The following is a 17,643-nucleotide window of genomic DNA, read 5'->3' as shown; positions in this document are numbered from 1 at the left end:
TACATCTGACTTCAACCGACCTCATATATTACCTGCTAATCGACATAGTAAACATGAGTTTTCGGTTTCTTCATAACAGGTCATCCCAACCATGAAAAGGAGATAATTTCATCCATGACAGTAGATAATGCCCCTGGCTGGTCATACAAGGTTTCAACTGCACTTTCTCAATCAAGCATCAGTTACACTAGAGCAATTATGGCCTTGACTCAAGGCTGGAACACCTAAAACCACTACAGGAAAAGACGATTATCCATAGCTGTTCTTACTAACATGTCTATAAAAGCCCGACTTGAAAGAGGCAAAGAAATACCATGAGGTGCAAAATCTAGAAAAGATGCTCGTATCATAGACATCATAATTCAACTCTAATTACTAAAACAAGTGGAGTAGAAGGTTCATAGTTCGATGTAATGTTAACCACTTCATCTGCGACATGAAAATTTAATTCATTTTTGTTTCATATAAATATTTTGAAACTGTTAGACATGTTATTTTATTTAATCATTTTTTCTCATCAGTAATTGTATTTCACCGTATTTACTTAGCATTGCAATATTGTAATGATCGCATATTGAATTCATAGTTACATGAGTGAATCTACGACGAGTTATTTTATTCTTTTTATTGCAACATGCAAAATTTCTTTATCCAGCCCTGCGAATAATTACAACATTTAGCCTGTCATTCGAGTTCAACAGTTAAACTCATGCTGAGTGTTGCATACATATTGAGGCTTTACTAAAAAATTCTTTAACTATTATTACTATGGCTAGTGAAAGGCCATCTGATACTGTTCTGAGTAATCTTTGTAAAGTTACTGATGCTGTCTCAGGCAAGGCAGAGAGCGGTCTGTTCATCATGTGGTCTTTAAGTAAGTGCAAAGGCAGACAGGATGAGAAATCGTTTGAGTAAATACAAGAAGAATCAGATTGCGGACCATCTAAAGGACATGAATGCGCAACAGCAACATTAAGATCAAAGGTAAATTGATTACTTAATACTCAATACTTAATATTAATACTAGTATTGTTGATATGTTAGTAAAAATTAAAACCATGAACATGAGAATGATAGTTCATGACAAACGTTCAGACATAAATGTCTATGGCTGCTCGGTGGATTGCCTAAATTTACTAGGCAATAAATAGGTTGTCACTCAAGAGTTGAAGTACTTATAAAATCCCCACATCCCAGCATCGCTCTTAGAACACAAGGCTGATTCAGTGAAGCCGATACTGCCAGGCTTATCGAGGTAGAACAGTCAGCTGCACTGTTTGCGGTGCTTTACTCGGAATTTCCCATATATGATCTCTATCTGTACAGATGGTCAACATATCATTAAAAAGAGAATTAGAAATATCGTCAACAACATGGGTGTCGTTTAGGAAACCAAAAATATGACCAGGTATTTTGAACCAGTAGCTGGTGTACTAAACCAATGTCAGTCTGACAGCTGCGCTATTGCGGACTGCTGCCAACAGTGGCTGGAGCTGAGAGAGAATTCTGCATTGCAAGACCATCTAGCTAAACTGAACTCCAAGATGAAGAACAAGTACTCTAAATGCAAAAACAAAACCTACTGGGCTAAGGAGCATAAGCAGGTTGTGGACAGCTACTGATGGGCATGTTATGTCACGTGAAAATAGGAGACGTCAAAAAACCATGGAGAAAAAAGCCAATATGATCTTAAGAACATGGGAGTCAAGAGGAAGAGCACATTTGTGCAGACTAATCACTCTTTGTTTGAGTTAGGACGGTAAAGCAGCCTGTGGTTGTGACAATTGTCATCTATCCATGCTTCGCAGCAAGTTTAACTATTTTTAAGTAAGATACAATGAGGAAGATGGCTAACAAATAGGTGAAATGAAGCCAAAATTGTTTATAGAAAATAAATGACCAGTTTCCAAACCACAAAGATTTTGGAGGACCGAAATAATTGAATAAACGTATTTAATGTATTCGTCTCTTCAAAGATTTGTTATGGTCAACAGCTTTGACTGGGTGACACCACCAATGAAAGCGAATTTTCAAGCATGAATATGGGAAGCTTGAGAATGTCAAGTAGACCACTGATTTAAATGCTAGTCATGCAACTGAATGGTTTGACAAAAGTTGAGTTGAATTGAAGGCCAACCGGTACAGCTGCTAGTAGACTCTTGCTTTCGTTAAAACAGGGTAGAGGTACTATCAGTGCTTGAAGCTCAACCCTAATAGTAGGCTAGCATTTGAATAATGACTGTCTCTTGTAAGAGCTGACAGCCATGGATACTGCTACCCTTATAAGACCATGATGATGGGCACACAATAGCGAGTGCAAGAAAACACTAATCATGTTTATTTACATTTGCCTGACCATGAAATTGAACAATTTGTGTTTTTTTCTTGGTGCCAATAAACTTACTAGAGTGTATGTTATCTGAAGCAACTCAAAACTAATGTGTGTTACTAGGAGAGTTATGACGAATTGGCCTCAGGATGTGATCAATCGCAGACGAAAGGATGTTATATGTAGAGTTAAAATCAGGGTATGCCCTATAGGTTACACTGTAAAATACATAAAAAAATCGACCGACTCTTCAAAGTCGGGACTCTTCTACTGACATTGATTGGCCCGTATTTTTAGCGAAATTATACAAGAAAAACAAATAAGTCTACAAAAAACTTCAAGAAGACAGTGTGGGAAAAGTTTATGGTTTTTACAGACAGTGAGCAAAATTGCCATAGTATATACAAACAGAAGTGAAGGCGTAAGAGCTGTGAATGATTTCATATAATGTGCATCACTGTATAGTAACTGTGTGATAACTTGAGGTAATTCCTCAATAACACATTACGTCACAAAGTGTGACATAATGTGTGAGCAAGGATGTGTAAAACTAGGAATAGTCTTAATCTTTGCAGCCTGTAGTGATGAAGCCAGTACATACATTAGAAACTCTGTACTTATGCATCCACTTTGCAGCCTGTAGTGATGAAGCCAGTACATACATTAGAAACTCTGTACTTATGCATCCACTTTGCAGCCTGTAGTGATGAAGCCAATACATACATTAGAAACTCTGTACTTATGCATCCACGCATCAAAAATTCTCTACTTAACTTCTAAGCCTACTTAGCACTCTCGTCAATTAGACATCTACACTGGGTAAGCTAATCAAAATTGCCATGCTGGAAACCAAAGTCTCTCATCAAGGAACAAAGAGGCAAATAGTCGAACAAAAAACAAAAACTCTTCACTAGTCTGATAAACCTGAAATAGAATGAGTCACATACCATAATGCGTTGATATTTCCAAAACTATTTACAAATATGATGGTTGTAATTCTATACATTAAAGGTAGTGAGCAGCTTTATGTAGTTCCACGTTTCTACATGTACTTGCTCACTGCACCGTATTTGTATGGTTCCCCACATTTGCATGCCAAGTTGTGAGATGACAAATGTAGCGAATAATAAGAGTATTTAACGCTTGACTATTCCTAGCAGTTGTTTATTATTACACACAATTAATGTAGAGCTAAGCATGTGGTATCTCATCAGTCTGTGTAATGCAGTGTTGCTATATTTGGGTTTTGCTCTAAGTGAGCTGAGGCATTGATCGCCATAGATCGGAATCAGTTTATTTCTCTGACGTATTCATTCCATTTGGTTATTGTTTTGACACATGATGTTCTCACGTGAATTGAAACGCCAATAAAAGGCTCGATAAAAAACTTCTCGTAGCACTAGTTTATGACAAACACTTCGGGTTTTACCAAAGACCCCGTATCAAATATAGATGCTCGCTACTTTACAGTTTTGTTTCTGCTTGGTCTAATCGTCTAGTCGTAATCTGATCATGTGACCCACACTTCCTGCCAAACCGCGCGAATAATTTCTGCAGCATTTTTCAATTATCACAGGTGACCAACAAGCTGATCATGTTTATCAGACAATGATATGTCCTCTTTCGAGCTAAAGTTTAAATATTAAATGAAATTTCACGGTAGGTTATAAGATATCAGTGTTAAAAGTGAGAGCTTTACAATGACGATGAAACAGACGCGTAAGAACGATAGACATGATTTCATTGAATGCATGAAGTATATTTGTGAAAATATTTTGACGAATGAGGTTGCATGAATGTGTGAATAGAAGCCATCTCGTTCATCTACGTCCCATTTGAGCGGTTTGGGAAAAAGATTCTAATCTACAGCGGTTTGGCGATGGCGGCGTTTAACTGTTCGTTTTTGAGCTTTTAATAACATTTCCACATATTTTGCACCTACAACACAGCAGAGTAAGACATGGTGAATCTTTTGATACCAAATAGCTGTAATGTGAATTTTGTTGCAAGTAAACCTTTAAAATAAATGTATTATGTAATTTCTGTAATTTTCTGTAATTTAATTAATGTGAAAGAATGATTTTTTGAGTGATATCTTTAGAGAGGAAATAAATCGCATAGCAAGCATGAGTTGTTTACTTACATGTAATAACAAGAACTGGCTAACTAGTAGCCAATTTTAGAAACCCATGACATATGGTAGAGGTAAACACCTGATATATGATAGAAGTGAACACCTGATATATGATAGTGGTAAACACCTTATGTATGATAGTGGTAAACACCTGATAGATGATAGAGGTAAACACCTGATATATGATAGAGATAAACACCTGATATATGATAGTGGTAAACACCTAATAGATGATAGAAATAAACACCTGATAGATGATAGAGATAAACACCTGATATATGATAGTGGTAAACACCTAAAAGATGATAGAAGTGAACACCTGATATATGATAGTGGTAAACACCTGACATATGATAGTGGTAAACACCTGATATATGATAGAGGTAAACACCTGATATATGATAGAGATAAACACCTGATATATGATAGTGGTAAACACCTAATAGATGATAGAGATAAACACCTGATAGATGATAGAGATAAACACCTGATATATGATAGTGGTAAACACCTTATAGATGATAGAGGTAAACGCCTGATATATTATAGAGGTAAACGCCTGATATATGATAGAGGTAAACACCTGATATATGATAGTGGTAAACACCTAATAGATAATAGAGATAAACACCTGATATATGATAGTGGTAAACACCTAATAGATGATAGAGGTAAACACCTTATAGATGATAGAGGTAAACGCCTGATATATGATGGAGGTAAACACCTGATATATGATAGTGGTAAACACCTAATAGATGATAGAGATAAACACCTGACATATGATAGTGGTAAACACCTGATATATGATAGAGGTAAACACCTGATATATGATAGAGATAAACACCTGATATATGATAGTGGTAAACACCTGATATATGATAGTGGTAAACACCTAATAGATGATAGAGATAAACACCTGATAGATGATAGAGATAAACGCCAGATATATGATAGAGGTAAACACCTGATATATGATAGAGGTAAACACCTGATATATCGTAGAGGTAAACACCTGACATATGATAGTGGTAAACACCTGATATATGATAGAGGTAAACACCTGATATATCGTAGAGGTAAACACCTGATATATGGTAGGGGTAAACACCTGATATATGATAGAGGTAAACACCTGATATGTGGTAGAGGTAAACGCCTGATATATGATAATGGTAAACACCTAATAGATGATAGAGATAAACACCTGATAGATGATAGAGATAAACACCTGATATATGGTAGGGGTAAACACATGATATATGGTAGAGGTAAACACCTGATATGTGATAGAGGTAAACACCTGACATATGGTAGAGGCAAACACATGATATACGGTAGAGGTAAACGCCTAATAGATGATAGAGGTAAACACCTAATATATCGTAGAGGTAAACACCTGATATATCGTAGAGGTAAACACCTGATATATGGTAGGGGTAAACACCTGATATATGATAGAGGTAAACACCTGATATGTGGTAGAGGTAAACGCCTGATATATAATAGTGGTAAACACCTAATAGATGATAGAGATAAACACCTGATAGATGATAGAGATAAACACCTGATATATGGTAGGGGTAAACACATGATATATGGTAGAGGTAAACACCTGATATGTGGTAGGGGTAAACACCTGATATATGATAGTGGTAAACACCTAATAGATGATAGAAGTAAACACCTGACATATGGTAGAGGTAAACACATGATATATGGTAGAGGTAAACGCCTAATAGACGATAGAGGTAAACACCTAATATATCGTAGAGGTAAACACCTGATATATCGTAGAGGTAAACACCTGATATATGGTAGGGGTAAACACCTGATATATGATAGAGGTAAACACCTGATATGTGGTAGAGGTAAACGCCTGATATATAATAGTGGTAAACACCTAATAGATGATAGAGATAAACACCTGATAGATGATAGAGATAAACACCTGATATATGGTAGGGGTAAACACATGATATATGGTAGAGGTAAACACCTGATATGTGGTAGGGGTAAACACCTGATATATGATAGTGGTAAACACCTAATAGATGATAGAAGTAAACACCTGACATATGGTAGAGGTAAACACATGATATATGGTAGAGGTAAACGCCTAATAGACGATAGAGGTAAACACCTAATATATCGTAGAGGTAAACACCTGATATATGGTAGAGGTAAACACCTGATATATGGTAGGGGTAAACACCTGTAATATGGTAGTGGTAAACACCTAATAGATGATAGAAGTAAACACCTGACATATGGTAGAGGTAAACACCTGATATATGGTAGAGGTAAACACCTGATATATCGTAGAGGTAAACATCTGATATATGGTAGAGGCAAACACGTGATATACAAAGTATGTATGAAGCAAAGTAACAATAAGTTAAGAGTTAACAGAGTTAATTACAAAACAATCAATGAATATTCCTTCTCTACTTTGGGGGAATTTACGGCTTGTGAGTCCAGGGTACCGCGTACCTTATAATTATTTTAGCGGGTGTATTCTGCATTTAATCTAGCGAGCACCTTAGTTTCTGGTAGCAGATGGTTTGCATCATAATTTGAATTACCTGTTTGCATATACATATAAGCACAGGTTAACTCGCTAGTATGCATCACTTAACATGACACTCAATTGCGAGCATTGCAACTTTACTACCTGCAAACCATGTGCACTCTGCCGTCAGGATCATACGCATGTTCATTGGTGCACCTTTGCGAATGCTATTTCAACCAGCGTAAGAAGCTGGCCACACACAAAGACTATTCGCCGGAGGTAGTGGTGGAAAAGTATTTAGTGGTGAAAAAACTGTTTTAATAATTTTCATGCAAACTCACTACATATCATCCAGTTATGATAAAATAATCAAAACAGGTCTGAAACAACACGGCTAGCTGCGCTAGACATGGGAAGCCCACCTTAATATATGCAACCTTCAGTATACCTCACAGCAATTTTTACCCAGAACTATAAATGACATGAGTGTAATACTAGAAACTGCAAAATAACTAGACAGCTACGCTCTGTAACAATGTAATAACTCTCTAGCACACTGTTTACCGAGGCACTCCACTTGCACCTAGTGAGTTAGAGTGTCCCATCGTTTCAGAGGTATAAAATGGACTTTCATAGACTTTGCAGTACTTAAAATCTTTGATTTATTTTAATTACGCTCATTGCTCCGGGCAACGGCATGATGTAATTCTTCAAAAACGCATACTGCTCATAACATCGAACTCGTTTCTGCAATTTTAAGGTTGTGCTTAAAACTATCATTAACACAGTTACGTGACATGTCTAAATACTTTTAACCTTATATTTTGTCACAAGCAGATAAAAACGTCACAATAAAACACATAGAGTCTTAACAAACTAATCATATAGATTATTCACTAGTTTTTTAGTTAGACTATAATTTCTTTGCGTTCTTTTTTATTTTTTGTTGTACACTGCTTTTTAGTTAGTTTACTTGCTGTGGTACCTTGTGAAAAACATATTGTAAAATATGACTATTGATTACCACAATAACGATTGCTCATATATATATATATATATAAAACGTGTTACAACGATAAGAAATAATAGAATACTGGGCATAATCTATTTTATAACGTGCTAAAATATAGATTACTGTAATACTAAAAAAGTTTCAACATAACAGACGCTTGCAATACGAAGGTATACGCTGAGGTAATAACCTAATAATACTGAAATTATTACACAATGTTGATGTAATCGAAACACGTTGCTGGTAAAAAAAACTCTCACGGACCACGAGTAATGACAATAGAGAAATCACGTGACGTAAACAGATCAACATCATAATTTGTATTTATTGGCCACGAAGCCTTTAACTCCTCCCACATGCAAAAACTTGGAGAGGACAACTACTACAATTCGTCTGCTTGCTTGCGTGACCAACAGCCTAATTTGTCTTGAGTAGACAACTCCTTAAACAACTTTCAAGCTTTTGCTTGCTATAAACTATTAATAGCATTTACTTAGCTGACTGCCCTTTCCTGAAGTTCCTAACCAGTTGTTAAAATGCATTAATTTTCTAATATTGAAAAAGGCTTACAAATAGTGAAAGCACATATCTTTAGAGATTTGAAAAGGGTATCAACCCCTACATAGGTCAAAAGAGATAGGTTTGTAATTGCCCCTAGACCAAAAATTACTTATGCATATGAAATTTGTCTTACTGTCTAAATAATATTTACCAAGTTCTCCACGTCTCTATCAATACCTTTGAAAGTATACTATTCATATGATAGGTATCAAGAGGCTCAATATCAAATTTGTAACTATGTAGTTATATAGCTATAGGTCTAATGTTGAATAGAGCGCCTGCTTAGGTCTAGTAAACCTCCTATCAAATTTTTGGATTTGACTATTGCAAAAACTGTTAACAGTGTGATACAGTATATGAGAAATCTCAAGCCTTTCATTTTAGCTAAATTATGTCTTCTTATAAAACTATGCTCAGCCTAGAATTCTATGAAATACATCTTAATTAGTGCTAATGGCTAACGTTACAAGCCCACAGCTAAGCTGATGTTTTACAGTTTAATCCTACAGCTTGTACAAATAAAACTGTAATTACATCTCCACATATTATAGACAAGTGGTTTCATCTCCACATATAGGCTAGTCATTGCATCTCTACATATAGGCTAGTGGTTGCATCTCCACATATAAGCTAGTGGTTGCATCTCCACATATAAGCTAGTGGTTGCGTCTCCACATATAGGCTAGTGGTTGCATCTCCACATATAAGCTAGTGGTTGCATCTCCACATATAAGCTAGTGGTTGCATCTCCACATATAGGCTAGTGGTTGCATCTCCACATGTTTAATGCGTAAACATAGTTGCTTGCTCTGTAACTATTACAATAAGATGTGAACTTGAAGAATGCTGTACAAATCACCTTCTTGCCTATGCAATATCCCAGTTCACTTGGTAGAGTACTATTTTAGTGCTGATCAGGTGTTGCTTGAGTGTTATATTGTACCTGTACAGTTACGTAGTTGGACTCACATATAAAGGCCCGTTCAAGCATTCCTATTCAGTAGAACTCTTGCTGGCAGCTTTTCATATCTCATCACTCTACTTGCATATAATAAATACGGTGACCTAGAGTTGCAGATGACACCAATGTAAGCTATATGCTGACTGGCTGCCGATGACTCCAATGTAAGCTATATGCTGACTGGCTGCTGATGACATCAATGTAAGCTATATGCTGACTGGCTGCCGATGACTCCAATGTAAGCTATATGCTGACTGGCTGCTGATGACATCAATGTAAGCTATATGCTGACTGGCTGCCGATGACACCAACGTAAGCTATATGCTGACTGGCTGCCGATGACACCAATGTAAGCTACATTATATGCTGACTGACTGCTGATGACATCAATGTAAGCTATATGCTGGCTGGCTGCCGATGACACCAATGTAAGCTACATTATATGCTGACTGGCTGCCAATGACACCAATGTAAGCTATATGCTGACTGTCTGTGAATGACACCAATGTAAGCTACATTATATGCTGACTGGCTACTGATAACATCAATGTAAGCTATATGCTGGCTGGCTGCCGATGACACCAACGTAAGCTATATGCTGACTGGCTGCCGATGACACCAATTTAAGCTACATTATATGCTGACTGACTGCTGATGACACCAATTTAAGCTATATGCTGACTGTCTGTGAATGACACCAATGTAAGCTACATTATATGCTGACTGGCTGCTGATAACATCAATGTAAGCTATATGCTGGCTGGCTGCTGATGACACCAATGTAAGCTATATGCTGACTGGCTGCCGATAACACCAATGTGAGCTATATACTGGCTGGCTGTCCAAAAGTTATAAATGGTGTATTTAAACATAATCACAATTTTACCTTCAGAGCAAGAATAGTTGCTCTAACACACTTTGTACTTTTCTACAAGGCGATAAACTACTACATATATACATATAGAAAAATTGTGACAGCAATAATGGAGCTATTTTAGCATTAGGTCCACTGCCATATACAGCCTACCCAGGTGCAACCTGAGGTCTACCGAGTTACCCGCCCTCTCCGCACCAATCTATCACAAATACCGTGTGACCCGCTTGTCTCACACTAGCCCATCAAACAGGTGATCTGCCCATATAAAAGGAATCAAATGAATCTTTTAAATCATATTCATCCTTGATCCGAAATAGTTAACAGCGATCAAGGGTATTTAAAAAATACATGTACTACAGGTATGTACTACATGTAGGACATACATGTATAATATACTTGTAGCATATATAGAAAAATATATATTATTGAATATATATATTACATACATATATATTATATGATAAATATTATATAGCCCACTATAGACAATATTATTTTAGTATATATTATATTGTATATAGATTATATATAATATTTATACAATAGAATACAACATATATAATTCATATGTATAAATAAATGTATGAAAATGCGTGATGGATATGAGGAGGGATAATACTGTGGTAGATCTCACGCTGAAGTGCTAATGGCAGGTAGGGTAGATCTCATGCTAAAGCGCTAATGGGAGGTAGGGTAGATCTCACGCTGAAGTGCGGTAGACCTCACGCTAAATTAGCACCATGACAACAATAGAATTAACCATAGCTTTAACATTCCAAAACCTTGACACAAAGTTACAAAGCAGTCGCACATTTAACCCTTGTTACTAACTCTGCTTTCAGAGAAATAAAGCTTTCAAATACAATTCTACCAACTGCAGCTCAAGGGTAATCGATCTCTTCAAAAAATGATGACAAGTTTGGTAAAATTCCTGACTGATGCAAGTCTCTTTCAGTCAACCTAGGCTTTGGTAACAGCGCAACCTGTTCCATTTGTGTTTCTAGTTGCCTATTTTGAGATGCCTGTGCAGTAGATGTGCTATGAGCAGCTGCGGAGAAGGAGGCAACTGGCTTGTTGACCTCACCGACCTGTGCAGGAATTGTAAGAATGTTGGATATGTCGCCCATATCTAGGTCATCAAAGTTCAGTACATCCTTAAGAGGAGCAGAAGTGAATTCCTCTGCTGAGCTCGAGGTCGGCCCCAGGCTAGAAGCAGTTGTTGTTGTATTGTAGAAAGACGCAGGAGTACATCTTGGTTCATCAGCGGGATTTATGCAGTCCCACAAAGCATGCAATTTGAATGAATCCACCTCTTTCCTTTCCTGTATCCGCTCCTGTATCCGTGTTTGATAAGTTTTTTCAGTAAATGTAGAAACTTTAGAAGTTTCTAGAAAAGACCGATCAATCACCTTGTTGCTTGTTGAGATGCTGGAGGTTAAAAACTGATTCTCGTTTCGATTGTAAGAATAGGGAGAATATGTTTTAGAAGCTGGTGGGTCAATCTGCCATGATGTGTCAAGACTGCCCATTGGGGTTGATCTAGAGAGGTCCAGAATTGTTGGACCTGTTTGATAAGATGGAGGCAGAAAGTTCTGAGTGTTGGCAAAGCTCGCAGAGGTTCCTGGCCAACTGGTGAAGCTGTCTGTAGTAATGGGGTTTGCAGCAGCCCCGTAGTAGTTGGAGCTCTCAGAAATTTGGGGAGTTGTTGGTTCATAGAAGAGGTGTGGCTGTAATGTACAGAATACATGTATATTGGGGTCGAATATAGAACTCGGTTGTGCTGTTTCTTGGTAGAAGAGTGCAGTTAGTATAAGTAAGGCTTCAGTTAATAATAATTCACGTACTAATCTAGAAATATTAATATACTAAAAATTCCACTGTCATACAGCCCATGACCAAAGAGATATTGGAAAAAAAGAAAGGGTACTGATGGTTGAGAAATGCAATATTAGCAGTCAAATGGCACTGCAGTGCAATAGGATAACTGCAATGGTAGCTGTAATGTACTGGGTGTGGGTGTTATTACATACAACAAACGGCAATAATGAAATGAAAAGATTATATGTTTATATCTCTCCCCCTGCAATAGGAGAAATGCAATATTGGCCAATATTAGAAGTAAAATGCACTGATATTATTAGAATAACCAATATTATTAACATAGTATTAATATAAAACCAATGCACAATTTTGTTTACATTTCAAAACGTCATAGCTAACAATATCAAGAAGTGATATTTATATAGATTTTTAGAAAATCTATTAAAAAAAGTGTTTGATCATGACAAACTGCAATAATGAAAGGAAAAAATTATATGTTTATATCTCTCCCCCTGCAATAGGAGAAATGCAATATTAGAAGTAAAATGCACTGATATTATTAGAATAACCAATATTATTAATATAGTAATACAGTAAAAATAGAAACCAATGCACAAATTTGTTTACATTTCAAAACGTCTTAGCTAACAATATCAAGAAGTATCAAGAATAATATCCAAACTTATAATTAATAATCGTAATCTCATAAGAATCGTAAAAAAAAAATATCATCGTCATTTTCTTTACTTACACTGCGTTGGACATCAGTTAGAATACCAAAGTACTCGAATGTGTCTAAAAAGTCAGATACTTTGAAATCGGCAAAAATGAAATGATTTCAGTACTCCTACGTTAATTACAGAAACCTTGACATGCTATAGACTGGTGAAATGTGCACGGTTTTTTGTGTGAAATGCGCACGACTTAATCGTTCTATTCCCTGTCGCTCGGCGTTTCAATTTCTAGTCTTAACTTTGATAAAAGTGACGCATAGCAAGTTTTAATAACGATTTTCGTCCAAATAAATCTGTCTACTTGTGTATAATCCGATGAGATGGGTAAGTTTTAAGATAATGCCGACGGTTTACAAAGACTTGGTAACATATTTAAATAGGTTTGTATGTGTTTTGTATCATTATTATACTTTAACGACTCTACAAAACAATGGTTAAATTTGTTGATGAAATTTTGATACAAGGGTTTGTCCCATTGTTGATGAAAAATTTTCGTAAGTTGTGTGCACATGCATTTATCATAAAAACTCTCAAACTTCGCATCCGCTCGTTTGGTCGTGGGAATACCATTTGTTCATTTACAAGTAAAACGGTAAATCTATGATGTTCCACAGTGGGTGGTCTCCGTGTGGTTGCTACCTGATTGCATAAGCTACAACATGTATTTAGAGTATATTGGCTATTAGTGTCCAGCTGACCTGACTGGAGGAAGAAGGCAGCTCGTTGCTGATTGGAGGAATGTAGAGGTCACAATCTGTAACAGTTAGAGGCTGGTTTTGGAGGAGCTGCATGGTATAGGAGTAGGAGGAAGGAGTGGAGTAGCAGACACTCTTGGGAGAATAAAAAGGCTCGGATATATCTCCTCCGTACATGTCTGCTCCTAAACAGTTCGGAAAGCCTTTGCACCCTCGTATACAAACATCATTGATAGGTACCAGGTAGGATGCCAGGACTGTTAACAATGCACAAATCCTGGGAACAAATCTACCATCACTGTTCTTTTGCTTACGATATATATTCAGGTTAAATTCCAGGTTGGAGAAATTCTTAGACGTGACAGCTGAGGTAACGAAATAAACACTGACTCTCTGAGCTGATCAAACTACAAGTTTCTCTTTAAGTTGGGGTACAGTGTGCTGATAGCGTAAGCGAGATATGAAATATGAAGAGGTGATACATAGGTCTACAGATAATACGTAGGTATAATTGCGGATCTCTTGAAATGTAACAAAGTGCATTAAATTGAGAGTCTGAGTCTGAGAGGTTATATCTCACATCTCAGGCCAAAAATCTGTTTATAAGATGGACAGAAAGCAAGTCAAGATATTCATTAAAGCTGCATAGTTTTGTTTTATTAATTCGGCAGCAAGAGGCAACAAGAGGAAGCAAGGTGCGAGGTGCAAGATAAGGAATATATACATGTATGTGTGTATGATGTTTAAAGGGATATATATGTGTATATGAGGTTTAAAGGGATATATATGTGTGTATGAGGTTTAAAGGGATATATATGTGTATATGAGGTTTAAAGGGATATATATGTGTATATGAGGTTTAAAGGGATATATGTGTGTGTATGAGGTTTAAAGGGATATATGTGTGTGTATGAGGTTTAAAGGGATATATATGTGTATATGAGGTTTAAAGGGATATATATGTGTATATGAGGTTTAAAGGGATATATATGTGTGTATGAGGTTTAAAGGGATATATATGTGTATATGAGGTTTAAAGGGATATATATGTGTATATGAGGTTTAAAGGGATATATATGTGTATATGAGGTTTAAAGGGATATATATGTGTATATGAGGTTTAAAGGGATATATATGTGTGTATGAGGTTTAAAGGGATATATATGTGTGTATGAGGTTTAAAGGGATATATATGTGTATATGAGGTTTAAAGGGATATATATGTGTGTATGAGGTTTAAAGGGATATATATGTGTATATGAGGTTTAAAGGGATATATATGTGTATATGAGGTTTAAAGGGATATATATGTGTATATGAGGTTTAAAGGGATATATATGTGTATATGAGGTTTAAAGGGATATATTTGTGTATATGAGGTTTAAAGGGATATATATGTGTATATGAGGTTTAAAGGGATATATATGTGTATATGAGGTTTAAAGGGATATATATATGTGTATATGAGGTTTAAAGGGATATATTTGTGTATATGAGGTTTGAAGGGATATATATGTGTGTATGAGGTTTAAAGGGATATATATGTGTATATGAGGTTTAAAGGGATATATATGTGTATATGAGGTTTAAAGGGATATATATGTGTATATGAGGTTTAAAGGGATATATATGTGTATATGAGGTTTAAAGGGATATATATGTGTATATGAGGTTTAAAGGGATATATTTGTGTATATGAGGTTTAAAGGGATATATATGTGTATATGAGGTTTAAGGGGATATATATGTGTATATGAGGTTTGAAGGGATATATATGTGTATATGAGGTTTAAAGGGATATATATGTGTATATGAGGTTTAAAGGGATATATATGTGTATATGAGGTTTAAAGGGATATATATGTGTATATGAGGTTTGAAGGGATATATATGTGTGTATGAGGTTTAAAGGGATATATATGTGTGTATGAGGTTTAAAGGGATATATATGTGTATATGAGGTTTAAAGGGATATATATGTGTGTATGAGGTTTAAAGGGATATATATGTGTATATGAGATTTAAAGGGATATATATGTGTATATGAGGTTTAAAGGGATATATATGTGTATATGAGGTTTAAAGGGATATATATGTGTATATGAGGTTTAAAGGGATATATATGTGTATATGAGGTTTAAAGGGATATATATGTGTGTATGAGGTTTAAAGGGATATATATGTGTATATGAGGTTTAAAGGGATATATATGTGTATATGAGGTTTAAAGGGATATATATGTGTATATGAGGTTTGAAGGGATATATATGTGTGTATGAGGTTTAAAGGGATATATGTGTGTATGAGGTTTAAAGGGATATATATGTGTGTATGAGGTTTAAAGGGATATATATGTGTATATGAAGTTTAAAGGGATATATATGTGTGTATGAGGTTTGAAGGGATATATATGTGTGTATGAGTTTTAAAGGGATATATATGTGTGTATGAGGTTTAAAGGGATATATATGTGTATATGAGGTTTAAAGGGATATATATGTGTATATGAGGTTTAAAGGGATATATATGTGTATATGAGGTTTAAAGGGATATATATGTGTATATGAGGTTTAAAGGGATATATATGTGTATATGAGGTTTAAAGGGATATATTTGTGTATATGAGGTTTAAAGGGATATATATGTGTATATGAGGTTTAAAGGGATATATATGTGTATATGAGGTTTAAAGGGATATATATATGTGTATATGAGGTTTAAAGGGATATATTTGTGTATATGAGGTTTGAAGGGATATATATGTGTGTATGAGGTTTAAAGGGATATATATGTGTATATGAGGTTTAAAGGGATATATATGTGTATATGAGGTTTAAAGGGATATATATGTGTATATGAGGTTTAAAGGGATATATATGTGTATATGAGGTTTAAAGGGATATATATGTGTATATGAGGTTTAAAGGGATATATTTGTGTATATGAGGTTTGAAGGGATATATGTGTATATGAGGTTTAAAGGGATATATATGTGTGTATGAGGTTTAAAGGGATATATATGTGTGTATGAGGTTTAAAGGGATATATATGTGTGTATGAGGTTTAAAGGGATATATATGTGTGTATGAGGTTTAAAGGGATATATATGTGTATATGAGGTTTAAAGGGATATATATGTGTGTATGAGGTTTAAAGGGATATATATGTGTATATGAGGTTTAAAGGGATATATATGTGTATATGAGGTTTAAAGGGATATATATGTGTATATGAGGTTTAAAGGGATATGTATGTGTATATGAGGTTTAAAGGGATATATATGTGTGTATGAGGTTTAAAGGGATATATATGTGTATATGAGGTTTAAAGGGATATATATGTGTATATGAGGTTTAAAGGGATATATATGTGTATATGAGGTTTAAAGGGATATATATGTGTATATGAGGTTTAAAGGGATATATATGTGTATATGAGGTTTAAAGGGATATATATGTGTGTATGAGGTTTAAAGGGATATATGTGTGTATGAGGTTTAAAGGGATATATATGTGTGTATGAGGTTTAAAGGGATATATATGTGTGTATGAGGTTTAAAGGGATATATATGTGTGTATGAGGTTTAAAGGGATATATATGTGTATATGAGGTTTAAAGGGATATATATGTGTATATGAGGTTTAAAGGGATATATATGTGTATATGAGGTTTAAAGGGATATATATGTGTATATGAGGTTTAAAGGGATATATATGTGTATATGAGGTTTAAAGGGATATATATGTGTATATGAGGTTTAAAGGGATATATATGTGTGTGTATGAGGTTTAAAGGGATATATATGTGTATATGAGGTTTAAAGGGATATATATGTGTATATGAGGTTTAAAGGGATATATATGTGTGTATGAGGTTTGAAGGGATATATATGTGTGTATGAGGTTTAAAGGGATATATATGTGTGTATGAGGTTTAAAGGGATATATATGTGTATATGAGGTTTAAAGGAATATATATGTGTATATGAGGTTTAAAGGGATATATTT

General features: G+C 35.2%; 2 protein-coding genes across 2 annotated transcripts in view; both read right to left on the bottom strand.

The window, feature by feature from the left end:
* Window positions 1-8,233, bottom strand: part of LOC137397344 (alkaline ceramidase 2-like) — a 40,290-nt gene extending 32,057 nt beyond the window's left edge. Inside the window, exon 1 of the mRNA XM_068083697.1 lies at window positions 8,200-8,233. The gene's annotated coding sequence lies outside the window, so the exon portion shown is untranslated. The remainder of the gene's footprint in view (window positions 1-8,199) is intronic.
* Window positions 8,234-10,868: 2,635 nt separating this feature from the next.
* LOC137410625 (chorion-specific transcription factor GCMa-like) overlaps window positions 10,869-17,643 on the bottom strand; it is a 14,720-nt gene continuing 7,945 nt past the window's right edge. The window contains exons 5-6 of the mRNA XM_068096075.1: window positions 13,640-13,821; window positions 10,869-12,113 (exon numbers count right to left, since the gene is read on the bottom strand). Of these exons, the coding sequence (XP_067952176.1) occupies window positions 11,268-12,113; window positions 13,640-13,821 (1,028 nt within the window). The 3' untranslated portion in view covers window positions 10,869-11,267. The remainder of the gene's footprint in view (window positions 12,114-13,639; window positions 13,822-17,643) is intronic.

The sequence above is a fragment of the Watersipora subatra genome, chromosome 1 (genome assembly GCF_963576615.1).
Source record: "Watersipora subatra chromosome 1, tzWatSuba1.1, whole genome shotgun sequence".
In the NCBI taxonomy this organism is placed as follows: domain Eukaryota; kingdom Metazoa; phylum Bryozoa; class Gymnolaemata; order Cheilostomatida; family Watersiporidae; genus Watersipora; species Watersipora subatra.
This window is presented reverse-complemented; position numbering and strand designations above follow the sequence as displayed.